The sequence below is a fragment of the Limanda limanda genome, chromosome 5, assembly GCF_963576545.1.
Source record: "Limanda limanda chromosome 5, fLimLim1.1, whole genome shotgun sequence".
Taxonomy (NCBI): Eukaryota; Metazoa; Chordata; class Actinopteri; order Pleuronectiformes; family Pleuronectidae; genus Limanda; species Limanda limanda.
Genome location: NC_083640.1, coordinates 10076503 through 10094581, shown reverse-complemented (window position 1 = coordinate 10094581; position 18079 = coordinate 10076503). Strand labels below are relative to the sequence as shown.

Genomic DNA, 18079 nt, shown 5'->3' with positions numbered 1-18079 from the left:
AAGGGTTCAGGGTCTGGTAATGAGGGTTCAGGTTTAGGTTTGAGATTGCAGGACGAATAGAAGTCAGTGTCTATTTGTCCTCAGAGAATCTCATCAGAACTAAGATCTGTGTGTACTAGTGGGATTGTGGGTATGTTTCTTCCATCTGTTTTATCAGGTTCTCAATATGTCGATTGTTAGGGAGAAAGTAATGGTTACAGGTCAAATGAGATACACTGTAGATGCATTAAAACACCATCTTACAAGAATCATTCACAGAGCTCTCCCATTGACCCTTAAAATACAATAAATGACTTGATGTATAATGAGGCCACTTAATGTGGGTGGTGTGCTGTAAAGCAAATTACAACAACTGGCCTTGAAACACTGTGGCTGTAGCACTGTTCACCCACCCGAATGGTGGAAGTCTTTGGAAATGTGTCGTTACTGCAGTGTGACCGCTGAGGATGCAGCAATCAAAGGAGGTTCTGTGAGCCCAAATAAGGACTACTGGAGTATGAATAAAAAAAAAAGTATAAAGGCTGATTGATGAGCTCTTCATGTCTGCTCATGCAGCCAGAGAAAATGGGTGGTACTCCTTGCTTACCCACTCACTCTGGGAAGGGCTTTGACCTTATTCTGGAAAATGAGTGTATATCTTCTCCCTCTTTCTGAGTGACTGTACAAACAGTGTGTTGGAGAGTCACGTCATTGCAGGTAATGTCTGAGGAGTGTGATTTCTCACTAATGTTTAGAAAGTTAGAACAGGACAATGCGACAATGCGACTGCAGCCGTTTGCTTACAGAAAAATACTATGAACGAGAAACAACAATGGTCAAAAGAGCAGGGATTGCTTTTCTTGGACCACGGCGACGTGGTGGAATCGCTGTGAAAACAAGTTTTCATAACGTTTTCCTTTCACCACAGTAATGTCGTGACTGATGAGAGCCAATCAGCAAGTGAACGCAAGTCATCATTTTCAAATTGTGCCTTCTTTTTTCCTCATATAAGTTTTAGTGCATCCACTTGCATCCAACTGCTCTATTCTATCCCTTCGCCCTGATTTAACTTTTCTACACTCAATTAACAGTCTGTTGTTTTCTCTCACGTTCCCCTTTTTTTGGACTAACAAGACTGTCGTCAAGATTTCCCATGAGACCAATCTTGATCTGGCATGATTTTCTGACAGAGGATTTCACTTTCTACTTGATGTCACCTGGGCTGCCATCAGTATTTCAGTGAGATCACCGGTGAGAATGATTAATTGCCTTGATAAATGTCAACTTAACTGGCATGGACTGCACAGGGCCATCACACAGCTGAGTCGAGCGGCAGTCAATAATCCCCTCAGGACCAGATGAGAGTTGAACCAGAGCCCTTCTCCTCTACTGTCTGTATGTCTCCTTCTCTGGCGCCAGCTTCCGGAGCTTCTGCCTTCCTCACTCTGACACTGATTCAGAGGATGATACAAACCTCTTCTTTTACTAAGATATAGAGCCGGTGTCAACCCCTTGACTCAAATTTATTGTTTGCCTTGAGGCAATAACGGCAGACCTTGTGGCTGTATGGATTTTTAATTGCATGTTGTAATTGCCGTTGTCAACAGAGTCACAGATTGACGACCTTGCAATGACCTGTGCTGCTACTGACCACTTAGAAGTTTGATGTGAATGTCACGAGCAGCCGGAGATGGCAAGTCACATTTTCTTCCAGTGTTTACCAAATGGAAACACCAGCATAGACATCACTCATAATGTGCCGTGACAGTGTTTTGCTTTGAAACTCACCAAACAAGATATTGCAAAAACAACTGGCGTGCAACCTTGAGAATGTGTCCTGTATAGGTTAAAAAAAAGAACCCAGGCAAAGCTCACTACATGTATCGGAAGTTAACTTAATATTGTGACTTGCTGAGGAGGATTGCCTCCAGCAGACTATAAGTCAAGTGCCATAGATCTCCTCCACACAGTGTACATGCCCAGATGAATGACAAAGACATGAATTATTATACACAATGCCGTAAGGCATGTTATTCATGCATAAACAAATTTTACTGGCATAAGAGAACAATAAATTACTGATCAAGCAACCACTGTGACTAAGTAAAGAAAATAAACCAGACATAAACATTCCCTGAACAGGATGAGTGTTATAGAAAACAAACACTTGATTTCATGAACCCTGTAACAAGTAATGACTTGTATAGTGTATTATGTGTTTAAAGTTATCATTGAATTCATAATTGATCATAAATGTATGATTGAATACTTGATTTACGCAAACATTATTTTAAATTATGTATTATATAAAGTAAATGAATATTTAATGTTGGTATTCGATTTTACTAATGTCTGCATATTGAATTTTATCTAATGGTTCATTCTCTACATGATTTTTAACATTTACAGTATCTACGTATTTTGTAACCACTTATATTCTCCTTAATGTCAAGTTGTGTGATCTGCATGTCATGGATTCTGATGACCAGTCTTTATCCTTTATCAGGATAGAGTTAAGCCGCACTCATGCAATTAACATATTGTAAATTTCTTTCTTTCTCTTAAGGAATTTTCCTTTTAAAACTCAACCCAAAAGAGTAAGAGACAGAGAGGTGAATTTTCCACTGTTTGGGGCTGATAACTCTGGAGTGTTGGTATGGGGGACAACATCCCTGCAGTAGCTGTATGCTTGTTGCCTGATTGTGCACAGCTGTAATGGTATCAAACCAATTAGGCTGCTGTGGACGGTGAAATCTTTATTGATGTTTTAACAGCCTCCCACCTGGAAAGGAATTCTCCCGGTGCTGCTGATGCTCAATCTGACTGACAGACCCTTAGTGGGTTTGTGTGGGAGAGAAGGCCATTCTGTTTCAACTTTCCAAAAATAAACAGTGGATTCCACAATACACCCCAATCCCCCAACAAATTGGCTACTGGATGGTTTATCATTATGTAGAGCATGAGCTTGAGATCGCTTGAGTTGCAATTTACACACTTAATTATACATGCCTCCAGAGACTGTCCGAAGGGACAGAGTCTATCAGTGTCTTGAGTCCTTTGTGTTCCCCATGTACAACCTCTAACAACCCAAGCATGTGATTCCACTCAGAGCATAATGGGTGTGCTTTAACGACAACATGACAGTTGTGAAAGGCTGAACAGTAAATTCTCTAAAAGACCCTCTTCTCACCTCAATACTTGGTCTCATACTCTGTACACTGGCAGAGGAACTGCTTCTGGGCTGTAACTCCCACAGGATGTATACATGTGGAGGAAATGTTCTCCAATCAAATGTAATTTCTGACTGAATCTTAATGCTCCTTATATATGTTACAATGCATATTATGCACATTTCAAAAGTGGATCCATTATAATGTGCACTCTGAGGTCTGAAGTTTTATTTTGCACTTAAAGCCACTCCTTCCCCCTCGTTCTAGTCTGGATGACTTTCTCCCACTAATGGAGAGTTTCCTGCGCAAAAGAGAGAAAAAAAGCACAAAACAAATTTGCAGTATGGCATCTGCAAACATCTGATGACTAAAATGGTCTCAACAATCCAAACTGCAGCGTAGGTGTCAAGTGAAAAGAACGATCTCGTTGGGTTTCAATCGCAATCCTTAAACCTGTGGGATCATGAACATGTAACAGATTGTCAGATTAAAAGCGTAGCCTTTGTAATGACCAAGCAGTGGTTGGCACTTCTGCAGATCCAAAGAACATATCAAGGAGAATCTGGGGGGGAAAAAATCTACATTTCCTGCGATAAGTACTGATGAGAAAACACACGAAAGGAAAAAATATATGTAACCCCTCAGGCTTTCGCAATTGGCAGGGAGTGGGAGAGGGACTATGTGGACTTTTTGAGGCATGGGAGTATTGGCAATGAGCAGAAGATTTGTGTTGTGAATTGAAATTCAAGCTTGTAAAGACCAGATGGCCGCCACAGATCGGGCCATCCCCATATACTGTTAGTCTTGTGAGAGAAATACCAGACGTTCTTTTAAATGCAAGCTGATTAAAACATATCGTCTTTGTGGTTTCCATGGTGAGGAGGGAACAATATTCCTAGGGTACAGAATGTGAAGTGAGTCTGTAATAAACAAGCTTTTTTTAACCGCTTTATCACTGCTCTGATTATTTACAAGCTGCCATCATGAACTGAGTAGAATAAATCCTCCACTGCTCTGCACATTGTAAATTGGGTTTATAGATCTCCAAAGTTAAATTCACATTAAACAGGCACCAGGGTTAGGGTCACAGGCATTGTAGTGTCTGAGGTCAAGTGCACTGGAGTATCATGTTTCAACTCAACTCATGATTAAACAGGTGGATTACATCATAATATTAATAGAATTATCATGGATTATTCATCAACGACATGCGTGTCAGTTGCACAAAGTGAATTTTGCAAACGACCTATTATGCAATATAAATAACTGCATGCATGGTAAGCTAACGTTTCTGTTACGGGTCTCCCTCTGTAATGGTGAGAGAGCTGTCACATCCGATTCCACTATCAACAGCTCAGCTTGTGCCAGCTGCTGAACTCTGCTACACCAGGACCAGGTCCAGATCCACCAATGGAATCTTCTCACGCGAAGACAAATGAGCAGCTGTCAAGATGTCAGCGCCGAAACCGTGACCTTCATTTACAGAAATGCCGTCAGATGGAGCCTCTTGGTCGTCAAGTGTAAAAAGGAACCAGGTTTTTGCTTTGGCCCACTTTTCCCTTCTGTGACTGCACTCGCAACTCCACAACTTCCTATTGTTAGGTGAGTGATAAAGTGACTCAGACTAATAGAGGAAGAGAGTCTATTGAAACAGAAATTGGGCCAAAGGGAAGGGGAACTGCGTACTAGATGGCACAAACAAGAATAACCGCCCTGCAGTTTTATGCATCGACCAACCAGTGCAGTTTCAGTCTACATACATAAGGGTTGTAACAATGTGCCTATAACTTTGACAATCAAATTCCAATCAATTCATTCTTCAGTCCCAATAAATGTTTACCCAAAATTGGAAGATAGTCCTTCAAAGCAATCTGAACCCCCCCTAAAGAATAGTTTAACATTTTGGGAAATGTGATTGCTCATTTTCCTATCAAGAGTTAGATAAACAGAATGACACTATGCTTCTGTCACAGCTGCTCAGCTTTGTTCTTCATAAAGATGAGCAGACAAAGTAAAATGCAAAGTTGGAATAGACCCATCACAACAGCAGATGTGGCGCTTACGAGACCAAAGAAGGAACTGCTCGGTGACAAGACATCTGAGCACCATAGCACAGTGCGTAATATCTGACAGGAATCGCATGGAAGGCATTTGCCTGATTGTTCTTCTTCAGTCAGGTTGAGTAACAGCGAGATAGGGATCCATTATTTTCTTTTACTGCTTGGAGTCAAAGTGAGGACACTTACTTCCAGTTCTCTAGAGTCCGTGCTGCCTTGTGCCTTGTGGTCTGGAAAGTTGACCACAAGCTATTTTACAAACAAACCTTTTTGAGTTCAGTATAATGAGAAGATAACCAGCTGTAATCACATTTAAACAGCAGCACTGAACCAAATAGCTTAATCTTATACCCCTTACCGTTTTCAAATGAATGATAAAAAGTATTGTTGAGCCGTACATGGTGGGTTGGACATCTGAAGCAGCATTTGTGAGGCAGAGCGGAGGTTAGCAATGGAAAAGCCTGTTGTACTGTTGACACAGTTAAGGTGACAGATAAAGTAAATGGGTTAACATGCTCAGTGTAGCTGCTAAATTAAACAGTAACATTAAAGAGCAAAGAGTGGAGGGTCTTTGCATACTTTAAAAAATTCTGATTTTTAAAAATCAATCAGTTTATTTTGCAGTTTTATTGCAACATTTTACACACTGATGCAAGAATAGTTGATTATAGATTATATGTATTGTTGTCAGAAGAGGCAAAAGTACTCACAATCTTCACTCGAGTTGACGTAGTTGTGTTAAAAAATGTCTCAATTAAAAGTATCTATTCAACCTTCAGAACTTTGCTCAAGTATAAGTTTTAAATGTACTCAAAGTATAAATGTAAAAAGTAGTACTCTGTATCCAAACGAAGCAAACTGAAACAGGTGTCATAATAATATACTGTACTTCGCAGACTATTTCACTGTTACCAATCTTACTTCAAATTAAATAACTTAATGAGCTCGTTTGGAAAATTGTGAGGAGTAGAAAGTACAGATATTTGTGTTTTTACAATAAAAGTAAAAAGTTGTCAGGCAATTAAATACGCAATTAATGAAAAGGTACCGGTCAATTCCATTCAAGTACAGTTAAAGTATATGTACTTCTAAGTATTTATACTCTGTAACTTCTCACCGCTGATTATTATTCATTTGTGTGGCTCTATGAATGTTAGTGATCCCTGTTTGGCTTCAACACACAGCCACACTTTTCAACTCCTCCCCTCTGCCTTCAGCCACGGTTTGAGTCGAGCCAATACAATCTTGGGCCACTGCACTGAGAGAGAGAGAGAGAGAGAGAGAGAGAGAGAGAGAGAGAGAGAGAGAGAGAGAGAGAGAGAGAGAGAGAGAGAGAGAGAGAGAGAGAGAGAGAGAGAGAGAGAGAGAGAGAGAGAGAGAGAGAGAGAGAGAGAGAGAGAGAGAGAGGCAGCCACTCTGGTGCACTCTGGTGGTTCTTGCAGCAGCGTCACTGCTTGCTTGATCTCCAAACACTCCAAACTGTGGCATTGTGGCTCAAGATTTCAGCGAAAAACAAACTAATCCCATTGGATGTGTTTAAAAGGACAAGGCTGACTTTTCTTCTCTGAAACTTTTTTTTCCTCCACGTCATATTTGGACTTTTTTCTTGGATTCACCAAAGTGCTGCAACTCCATGAACTAATATTGTTTCAGCATTATGGACAGTTTGGATACATCTCATTAGGAATCATGCGGTTGTTGTTCTTGCGGTTGTCTCGTCCGGAAGAACTTCCACAAACAAGCAAATCTTTGGAAACATGGAGCACCTCCACTGGCTTTTGAACAGAGTCAAACAAGACTCCCAGTGTGTGAAATGTAAGCAGTGACTACAAAGTGAAGAGTAACTTTAAGTTTTTGTGAGGAAAACTTCAGCCACTTTATTTTGAGCAGATGCTTGAAAAAAGTGCTAATTTGACAATTTTGTGGAGCTTGACGTAAAAAACTTTTCAACTGGTGAATAATGGATGGAAACCTGAGTACTTCAGCATCCTTGGGGATTAACGCAACACAATCCTACCATGATGCGGCAGGACCTTGGAGCCTCATCATACTGGTCATCATCATACTGATCATAGTGATGGGAAACCTGCTGGTCATCATTGCCGTAGCGCGTACGTCGCAACTACAGACCACGACAAACATCTTTGTTATGTCCCTAGCGTGTGCGGACCTCATCATGGGGGTCCTGGTGGTGCCCCTAGGGGCTACGATCGTGGTGACAGGTGACTGGCAGCTCAGCGACACGTTTTGTGAGTTCTGGACTTCGGTTGACGTCCTGTGTGTGACGGCGAGCATCGAGACGCTATGTGTCATCGCAGTGGATCGGTACATAGCCATCACAAGGCCGCTGCGATACAAGGTCCTACTCAATAAGTGTCGTGCCAGGGTCGTAGTTTGCTTAGTGTGGGTCGTGTCTGCCTTAATTTCCTTTGTGCCAATTATGAAAGGGTACTGGCGAGCAGAGGAAGACTCCGAGGCACAGAGGTGCTACGAGAACCCTACATGCTGTGACTTTGTGACCAACTGGCCCTTTGCTATTATATCTTCTATAGTGTCTTTTTACATTCCACTGCTCATTATGATATTTGTGTATGCAAAAGTCTTTCTCATAGCAACACAGCAAGTCAAGCTGATAGACAAGAGTCGCATTCGTTTCCAGAATGAGTGCACCCCAGCAAGGATACAAGTTTGCTCCAACATCAACAACATCCTGCCCTCTGCATGTGCAGGCTCAGGCGGCAGCAACAGTGTCGTGAGTAGAAAGAGCTCCAAGCGCAGGCCGTCGCGGCTCATACTGGTCAAAGAGCATAAGGCCCTCAAGACTCTGGGGATCATCATGGGAACCTTCACTGTGTGCTGGCTACCGTTCTTCGTCGCCAACATCATCAACGCTTTTTACAGAGACGTCCCCTCCGAGAAGATCTTCCGACTGTTGAACTGGCTGGGTTACATCAACTCCGGCCTCAACCCCATCATCTACTGCAGGAGTCCAGAGTTTCGCACTGCGTTCAAGAACCTGCTGGGCTGCCCGTGGCTGTCCTCCCTGCAGCTCAATACTTTATATAAAGAGCTGCGGACACGCTGCTCCTGCTTTCTGTGGCAAGCGGAGTCAGGCGCAGCTGGATCTTTCCAAAAGTCCCCGAACAGTCGGACTGAGGGCAACGAGAGCCTGGCTAGTTGGCAGGAAAGCAGCAAGAGCGAGGCGGCTTCTCCTGGTCCTCTGCAGTCCAACGGCAGCACACAATTCAGTGACTCAGAACCAGAAACCAAATAGTAAGTTCTCTTATTTTCTCCATGCAGTCCATTTAACGGTGATGAATGTTTTCTGAGTTCCTGTGTTCTACACACATACACACTCATCTACATCCTCAGGTACACAAAGTTTAGTCAGTGTCTAAAGACAATAAAGAGTAAAGTTTTGACAGTTAATAAACACTTTTTCTGTGTGACAAGGTAGAAGATCTTTCGCAGAGTGAAGCCTTTGACAAATAATAGTCATTAACAAATTGTCCAAGCATTTCCTCGAAAACAACAACATTCGTAGAATTTTACTTCAGGGAAATACTAAGTTGAGTCATATTTGAATCAGATGAAACCTCTAGCTGCAAATGAATGCACAGTATTCAGGATTAAGTATTAAACATTCTCTAGTCTACATGAACAATTTTATATACATTGAGTTTGACATAAACTGGTTAATTTTACTGTCCACTGTGCATTTAATAAAAGTAGGAATCCATATTTGGACATAGTCGAATATGTGAGTATGCTGCCAGGAATAAAATAATACAAAAACACTGTGAAGAAAATAAAATCACTTCTGACACATTGATGGCTTTGGGCTTTTACAATATTACAGTACAATATAAAAAGTGAAACTTGAGATTTTTCAATATTTAGTTTTCATGAATGATTCAGTGAATATGTGAGGACCTGTATCTGTTACTGCAGCGTGTTTCCTCCAGCTGATGTCAACGTGTTAAAAATAACAAACTGATGTCTCAGTACCGTTTCTGTTACTATGTTTGGGCTTTTATAGAAACCTCAACCACCACAGTCAATGTACTCTATCGGCCAATTATGAAGGTGTTCTGTGAAACCACTGTGCGACATGTGAAAAGCTGATTAGGACACATTAGAGGACACTTCAGAATGTCAGCGTGGCTCCCTGCCTGTCAGTGGGCCCTGCCCAACACCCTCTGCAGCAGATAAATCTTTATCACTTACACACAAGACTGGAGAGGCTGTTTACAAGACTGACAACCAACGAGAACACTGTCCGTAGGGCAGGCTAACTAGGGTTTGGCCAGCTTAATGTGAGATTTGTTATTATTGTAATACATTAACACAAACTGACAGCAGATCTGTCACATAATACAGGACGATACATCATTTTAACTATCAATTATAGATTTTACGCACTACTACTGGTGCATGATTCAACATTACACCCATTTAGATCATTAATTAGCAATATTTGGTGTGGGTTTGAATTTTGTGATATGAATATTGATGTATTGAAAAAAATGCTTTCCCTAATTTTATTTAAATTTAAAAAAGTTTGGAAATTACCGTCATCAGAGCTTCAAATATAATAATGATTAATTTCCCAGAGGGGATTAGGTTAAATTTATTACTCTTCAAAATGTAATAACTTTCATAGTAACAAATATTTTCTCACTCTGTTTAGATGATGTCTCTACTATGTGTAATACTTATGGTAGGGTGCATTTGAAATTGTAGCTTGTGTATAGGTTTTTCTATAATAATATTTCTGCGAAAGAAAAGAAAATTAAGACTCAACAAGTCCTCATTTAATTCAATTTGACAGATCTCTCACACACAACACACCTAGTCTGCTGAATTCATGTTGCATGTTGAATAACCCAGTTTTACAGCAGAGGGAGGTTTTATTTCATTTACTCTGCAAACTATATCCTGCGTTACTCATCTCTTTACATGACTTTCCCCTCAGAGGAATCTTACAAACATAATCAATGGGGCTGTAAAACAGGACATATTTAGGAGCATATAAAAGTCTTCCTTAAAAGGAGCCTGGTGTGTTCTGTAGTAAATCAGCCCAAGGGGAAGGCTCAACGGTCTCACTCTGCGCTTTGAGCAGGATTACAAAGTAAGTGAGACCAGCCGCTCTGGAATGACTCTTATCGGGGGCCACGGCTCCAAAAGGAATATGACAAACTGTTCCAGGTAGAGTCTGGTCTGCCGGAGCTGCTGTGTCAATAATGACACGCGAGGCATCTAGAGACCATGTGCTCCACAGTCATCCCTGTCAATTGTGTTTAACGAAACACAATAGAGCAAATTAGAAGCATGTTTCCTCTAAACCTTAGGACAACATGTGACAATAGGTTTGCTTCAGTCAGGGGCTGATGTATCCCAGGAATGGTAAAACATGAGGTAACCACCGCCGTGAATGGTTACCAGGGACGGGTGGCTGCACCACACAGAATGGTTCACTATCAGCAGTTACTTTGTTTTCACAGAAAGAAACGCAGGCATATCAGTGCTGCTCTTATCAACATGAACAGCAGCCTCAGTATCTGTCACATATGTACCATCTTACATGACAAATGCTAATTCCCTCCAGAAGACCTGAATAACCGCATTTCTAATTTATCCTTTACAGATGTAGTTGTTTTATCCATCAAAATGTACATGTTTTAAGTTGTGGAGTAATTTTCAAGCAGTTGATAAGAGGGGGCTTGATGTGTCTTCCTTTGTTTTTGTCATTCATGTTATTCCCTAAGTGGATGAACGGTAAACTGTTTCTACATTAGTCCCCCATATATATATTGGGGGGAAAAAAAAAAAAACCTCCATGCATTGCTGTGTGTTATGAGCAGCGGGAGTTTGTTAGCACAGTTTATCCGTGATTGAGAACACTAAAGTAAAGCTAACAGAGAGCGGAACATTTGATTTCGTAGGGCAGCAACCATCTAGTTTGGGGAGTGAATGTGGAGATGAAATGAAGTGAGTTTTCTGTCCGGATGTCTGATTTAGAAACAAGATGAGACCTTAAGACATTAACAACATGCATGCAGGAGCCATAGAGGCCTGAGAGAACATGGGTCGGTATCATCATCATTACACACAGATCCTAGCCTACAGAAAACAATGTGTATGCTACAGCTGTGCTGGTGCATCAACAAGTATCAAGAGGCACATGAGGAAATAACTTGTCAACTGAGTGAGTGAGGCAAAAGCTAGAAAAACTATTTTTTCATCCTTGAAAAACTGCAAGAGAATTAATATTAATAAGTTATCATACGGAAAATCTGAATGGCACAGAAAGAAGAAATCAATCCAAAACAGATTTAGGATATAATGCTGGTTTGGGGAAATAGATTTTATGGACCCCCCCTGTCTTATTGGTAGCCCACAAAATAACAGCTCAGAACATAAAAACTTATAAATAAATATAAAAGGTGGGGTCTAGCATTGTGCTTTGTGATTTGATGATCAGTCCCTGGATCTGCTAAGGAGGTTATGTTTCCACCTGCGTCCGTTTGTTTGTTTGTGAGCAAGATTACGTTAACACGACTGGCCGGATTAACACAACACTTGGAGGAAGGATGTGGTATGTGCCAAGTTTGGTGCGGTCCAAATAAGGGGGCAGATCCAGAAGCATTTTTCAACATTTCTGATAATTTCTCAGAGAATAATCCATGGATCATGATGTAAAAAAAAAGCATGCGGCACATTTAGGGGACTGATTTTCATGAGTGTATGGAATTTGGTGCAGTTTGATGGAATTTAAGAGGACTGTTAGGCCTTGGCAGTGGTCTCTGCTCTTCTGATACAAATTGTCGTTGGCCCAGTTCACATACAAGTTCTTATTTTACTGTGGAGAGCTAAATACGTACAAGTAACTTGACAGTAGTGACACAAAGCAGAGGGAGATGGTGGATGATGACATTTCCAGTGTAAATACTGAGTCAGTGAAGTAACAAGTGGCTAATTACTCCAAATGACTGCGTACATATTTTAGTCATATTAGTTGACAGCTCCTGAGGACAAATCTGAAAGGACATTGTAAGTAACTGTGTGGTTACTGGAACAGGCTGTATCATAAAGCACTTAATGCTGTATTAAAGGTTACAGTGTCAGTGAGAAAAAACATTACATGCAGGAAAAATGGAAGAAATTTTAATAATCGTGTAAACAGTTGTTTTTCTAATGGGCCATGCACCATACAGGATGAGTCATGTGTTGATCAGGAATTTGAAGTTTAGCACAAGAAGCTGCGATCAACAAGCTTTTTACTACACTAATGTGCTGCAGTATTACGGGTCTCAACTCAACCTATATGCACTAAGTGACGGCATTGAAGTGAGAAAGTCACAAGGGCAACATAATGTTTTGACAGCCTTTAAGGACGGGCTGGTGTGAGCGCTAATGCCTCCCCCCTTGTGCTGTGAACCCTGTAATTCTGAGCTTTTCTCTGCAGCATGCTAACGGTGCCTCCGACCCATCTTCACACCCCTTTCCATAATGTGCATTTAGTTAGCTTAGAGCGAGATCAGGCCCAAGAGAGCATGAAACAAGAAGCAGGATAAAGCAAAACATGATGGCAGTGACCTGTGGGAAACCTCCCTATGCTCCCTTTCAAGTCTGGCTGCTATCAGAGCCAATCATCACGGTCTTTAAATGGAGGCATCCGGGAGTTAGGCAAACACTCGAGAAAGGGTATAACTCTTAAATCGTTGGGTTCAAGCAGATAAAAAAGCAATGAATGCTAACTGGATGTTCTTTTGTTTTATCCTTACAAAAGCTGCCAAGATCTAAAGACTAGATAATATAATATCAAACCCAGAATTCAAGATATCAATATGCTATGAATGTGTGATGTACTTTATACATATTTTATAATAACAGTTAATGGGTGATGAAATTACATAGGTACTGCTGGGAAAGTACAAATGGCTCAAATCCTACATCAGTTCACTGATTTACTGTATTCAGAGATTGTTTGTATTTAAACTGTAACTTTCAGTATTTTTTTTGTCTACGTTCCTACAAGATGATTCCTTGCTCATGCCAGCTTGTTTTGTTGATTAGCAGAATAAACCGAGGCAGATGGGCAGATCAAAGAGTTCCTTTTCAATGAGAAAAAGCCCTTCTAATTATATGTGTGACAATATTAGAGAGTTTGACTAATTTGAACAGTTATGGAAACTTGTACTGGACTTAGAGATTTAATTGTAAGAGAGTCAAAGTTTTTAATTATAGACACTTTCGCTTTAGTTTAGCTGGAATGATTTAAAAAAAATATATTTTATATGTATAAAAGGAGCTGGTAAAACTAGAATGTGACTATAGAGATCATAAATCCACAAAGGCCCAATAGTCCCTTTGAATTTCCTCAAGCTGAAGCAAATATCACACACTCATAGAAATCTGGTCCCTCACTATAAAAATGTTTTCATCATCATGAATTATTCCCTCAGAAATTGGTATTAACTTTTTAAAACACAATCCTACAATAATAAAGAATGTGACCATTCCTGGATGTGGATCGACACAAAAATGTCCCATCATTTCATTACATTTTGAGGTAATTTTGCTGACAAACATATCAACAAACAGGGGAAAAACATAACCTCCTTGGCAGAGATCAACAAACAAACTAGTTTTTTTTTTTTTTAAAGACAATTATTGTTTTTAATTATTGACAATTATTAATTTCTAGTTGAAGTCTTTATGAATACCACACTGCTTGGACAGGTTGATACAAAAACAGAACATACCCATGCCATTTGATGGATGGATCTGATTCTGATGAGCTTAAAGCTTCTGTAATTTAAATGGAAACTGCAAAACATTTGCATGACGTGTCTCTGGTTTGTAATTCAAACAAAAAAAAGAGAAATTTACAACATTGTTATTCCTGGAGGGTTTTTCCTTAATGTGTCAGTTTAAGATCATTCTTACCTTTACCATATGACTAGGACAGACCCTGCTGTGGTTCCACTGTATACACTGTAAAGAGTTGGACTCAACGAAAGTATGTGAAATCTGGTGAAGTCTCATTGTAAATTGTTTCCTGCGTAGCTCTTCCTGTAAGCCTGCACATTTCTGGGAAGCCTACGGTTCGAGGTAGTTTATGTCTTCCTGTGGAGACATGTACAGTGGAGGTGATAGCATCAGAATTCCAGTCTTGTTGGGGAAAAAGGTAAAGTTTCACACGGGATAAAGAGATGAGGGCAACTTTGAAATAACTCTGTGATTAGACAGAAAAAAAAGTTGCTGTGATTGTATCAATGCTGTTTTTCAAGGTCAAACACAATCATACTTAAAAATAACCTGTAAGACGACAAACTGCTGGTGTTATCTTGGAGCTTTCTTATCTGATAGACAGTGAAATGCTGTACAGGGTGTGACCAACACCAGTCACACAGTAATGCACAGTACAGAGCTCATTGTTCAGCAAGTTACATCTCACAGGAAGATTTAATGAGGTTTATAATGAGAGAGGAAACTGGCCTCAGCGTCAAGTACTTTTCAGTACAAATCAAATCAAATCTGATGTAGAAATAGAGCATGAATTCAGGATATAAAAACATAATGAGAGCAACACAGTAACAAATGTTGGATTCTAACCTTAACTTTTAGAAAAATATCAAATAGCACGATGTCTCAGTGAAGAACAGACCCAACCGTCCCCTTAAATCCAATCAAGCCAATCAACTTTCACTCACTTGTAGGTATCAGCTCTCTAAATGTGCATGATTTTATTCATCAAAATAATCAGTGAAAATGTAGAAACAGTGTAACAATGTTAAAGAAAATACTCCTGGATCCTTCCCCTGATCCAGAACCGCACAAGAATGCAATGAGTTCTTCCCTGACCCAAACCGCATCCGTCCACCATCATGGTAATCCATCCATTAGATTTAGCATATTCTTGCTAAGTAACAGACAAACAAACACAGATGAAACTAGAAACAGAGAGTTACTGTCACCCTATGAAACCATGTTTAATTGCACAAGATGTGGATTTTCTTTTTGATCTGCACATAATTTCACACTGAAGTTTTTCATCAATATCTGTGAATTATTTTCTGAAAAAGACAATTTCTCACAATGTTAAAGAGAGTGAGAAAATATCCTGGATCTGACCACTGATCTGGATCAGGAGCAACCTTTAATGGGGTTTTCCTTGGAAACGCAGATGATAACCCAATATCCTTGGTGAGAATTATAAAACAGAAAGTCAGACAGATTTTAATGTAAATTCCTTCCAATGTGATCCTGCCCTCATCTGTTTGGACCACTTTTTAAAATATGTGCATGATAATCGCAAGCCTTAAGCTAAACAAACCATGCTAATATGTCCATCTCTTTTCAGCTTCACGCTGCAGGAAAAGGACGGCTGAAGGGTGAAACATCGAGCTGCTGAAGCAAACTACATGTTCTCCAGCTGTCTCTGTGACTCCTGTAAAGGCTGAGACCAACAAGTTGGGGACAAGCTGAAGAAGAGTGCGACTACTGGCCCTGATAAACACAGCCGAACCCCAAAGAGCTGGATTGTCTGTAAAGAAACAGACAGGAACACGGTGACTGGCTCTGTGCACAGGTGATAGGCGGCTGTGAGTCAGCACATTAGCTGACACCGGTGTCGTCTCAATGCTGTTTGCAAGAGAGCGCCTGTTCCTGAATATGAGACAACACTTAGCTGCGAGGGTTAAATGTATTACATTGAGCCTTTGGACACAGGGCATGTCGCCTGTAGTCTAAAAAATAAAAGCATAAAATTGTTTTGTATAATATATTATCTGGTAAGTTATCTATTTATGATACACTGAATCTGTAGCAGGGTACAAAAGTTGCCATATCTCAGACAAGGTAAAGCTGCCATTACTGTCCAGTTAAGAAAACAATACAGGGCTGTGCATTAAAATATTCTGGTGTTTCTTTTCCATATTAATCTTTCTGTTTCGAGCCTGGACTCGTATAATCATTATCTCGCTTAAATCTCCTCTTGTCCACTGGTTTGCAAATTAGAGGGGAAAACACAGAGGGAGGGTCGCAAAATGATTTCCAGATATCAAAAAACATTTAAAAACAATTCTTATTTACACATCTTATCAATTATTGTTCCAAAAGCGAAATAATATAAACTAGATTTAAATAATCCATGGGTCAGTTTACAGCACCACACGAAACACTGCAACATGTGCAAAAAGCTGATTTTTTGTGATAATGGGGGTTGAAAGTCTCTGGTATTGTTATTTCTGGGATCTGAAAAGTTTGGGAACCACTGTCCTTGTCTTAATCGGTTTATGTTGGAGATATGAGGAATGGGTCAAATCTTACATCAAGAGATCTCAAGCAAAGTTCTTGAGGATTTAACCATCAGTATGCGCAAGGTACAGTCCCGCTGCAGCTACACATGATATTATCCATCCGCTACATGCTGTGTCTCTTTGGTAAGTGGCAGTATAAGCTCAATAAACACACTCTGAAATGTCAAGAGATAGACAAATAATGATTTGATCATGGACTTGACATCATCCATTATTTTGTTGTACTGGGACACTTTTTAATGCGTTATTAATTATATAACATCATCCGTTGCAATGAGAAATAAAATATTATAAAACTGTGTGACACTGCTTATGTGTGTTTTGTGTGCTGACGACTGATATCTAGCAAAACTCTGTATTATGAAGTTAAGTATTCTAGGTTCTAGTTTCTATGGTGCCCTGGTTTTCCCTTGATCTGCTTGCTTTGGAATGTTTCACCATTCAGGTCAGAATACGGGCGCCTTGCAAATTTAATATCAGCTGGTTTGACAATGGAGATACAAATGACGGTTGGAGTGATTTTAAAACTCGATGATTATGGGTCTCAGATGTTTTGGCTTGTGTGTCCTAAAATTGTATTTATAATTGTGACCCTTTATCACAGTTCCTGACTTCATTACAGATGCGAGTTGTGATCAGTTTGATTGTAGAATTGTCTGCTGTTTTCAATCAAAGGGTTATAGAGGCCTGCTGACGTGAAAGAATCCTGTATTTTGGCCGAGAACATTTTTCTGGGAAAGGTCGGGATACATTATTTGTGCAACTGTAATATATAATTTTTTTCTGTCACATTAAATATAAACCCACCGATTTACCTTGGGAGTCTTTGGGGGTCTATAACCCCACACATCATAACTCTCAATAGTATAAAACTACTGTTCACATGAGTTTAGGACACAATCTTAGAAAAACTTCGTTGTTCTTGGTGAAATGATCCTCAAAACACCAAAACCACAGTCACGTCTGGATCTGCTACTGTTTGAGCAGACATCATGTTTTGTTGTGAGAGGAAGTCTACAAGTCTATTCGGGACTTTTCAAAATAATCCAAGAACAGAATGCATGACATCTGAAAACAAACTGTGACCAGAACCATGCCAGACACTCTGCTGTGTGAAGACTCTATCTATTATCCAACAGAAAAAGCCACAACAGCTCGTAGTGGAAACAATTATCCTGTCTGAAATCAGGCAACATTCTTAGAAACTGATCCCTATTACACAGTTTTCCATGAGCAGGATAAGACTGAAATCGATTACTGACATTTTAGGGGGGGGGGGGGGGGGGGAGCCACCACTTAAAATACAACTGGGACTATTTGATAGATGACCGAATAAAAACTATTTCTGTTCGATATGATCCGAATAGTTTTCATAATGACAAAAAAGTGTTTTGTTGACAGAGCAGCTCTTTTAGATATAATGGGGTAATACGATAAATTCCATGTTGCTTTACTCTCTATTTTAGATGATGCGCTTTACTGTTTTCTATAATCCTCACAAAGGAACTCTAATGAAACGCTGATGTGTGACATTTTTAACATTTGA

The 18079-nt window shown here is 40.0% G+C and overlaps 1 protein-coding gene across 1 annotated transcript; it reads left to right on the top strand.

Annotated features, from left to right (window-relative positions):
- The first annotated feature begins 7127 nt into the window (after window positions 1–7127).
- On the top strand, window positions 7128–16773 carry adrb3a (adrenoceptor beta 3a). The gene is made up of 2 exons (XM_061071871.1): window positions 7128–8479; window positions 15576–16773. The coding sequence occupies exons 1-2, from the start codon at window positions 7167–7169 to the stop codon at window positions 15601–15603; spliced, it is 1341 nt and encodes a 446-aa protein (XP_060927854.1). The 5' UTR covers window positions 7128–7166; the 3' UTR covers window positions 15604–16773.
- The last annotated feature ends 1306 nt before the right edge of the window (window positions 16774–18079 follow it).

Coding starts and splice junctions, on each gene's coding strand:
- adrb3a (XM_061071871.1), top strand. CDS start 7,167: ATGGATGGAAACCTGAGTACTTCAGCATCCTTGGGGATTAACGCAACA. Junction 8,480..15,575: donor TCAGAACCAGAAACCAAATA/GTAAGTTCTCTT, acceptor ATCTCTTTTCAG/CTTCACGCTGCAGGAAAAGG.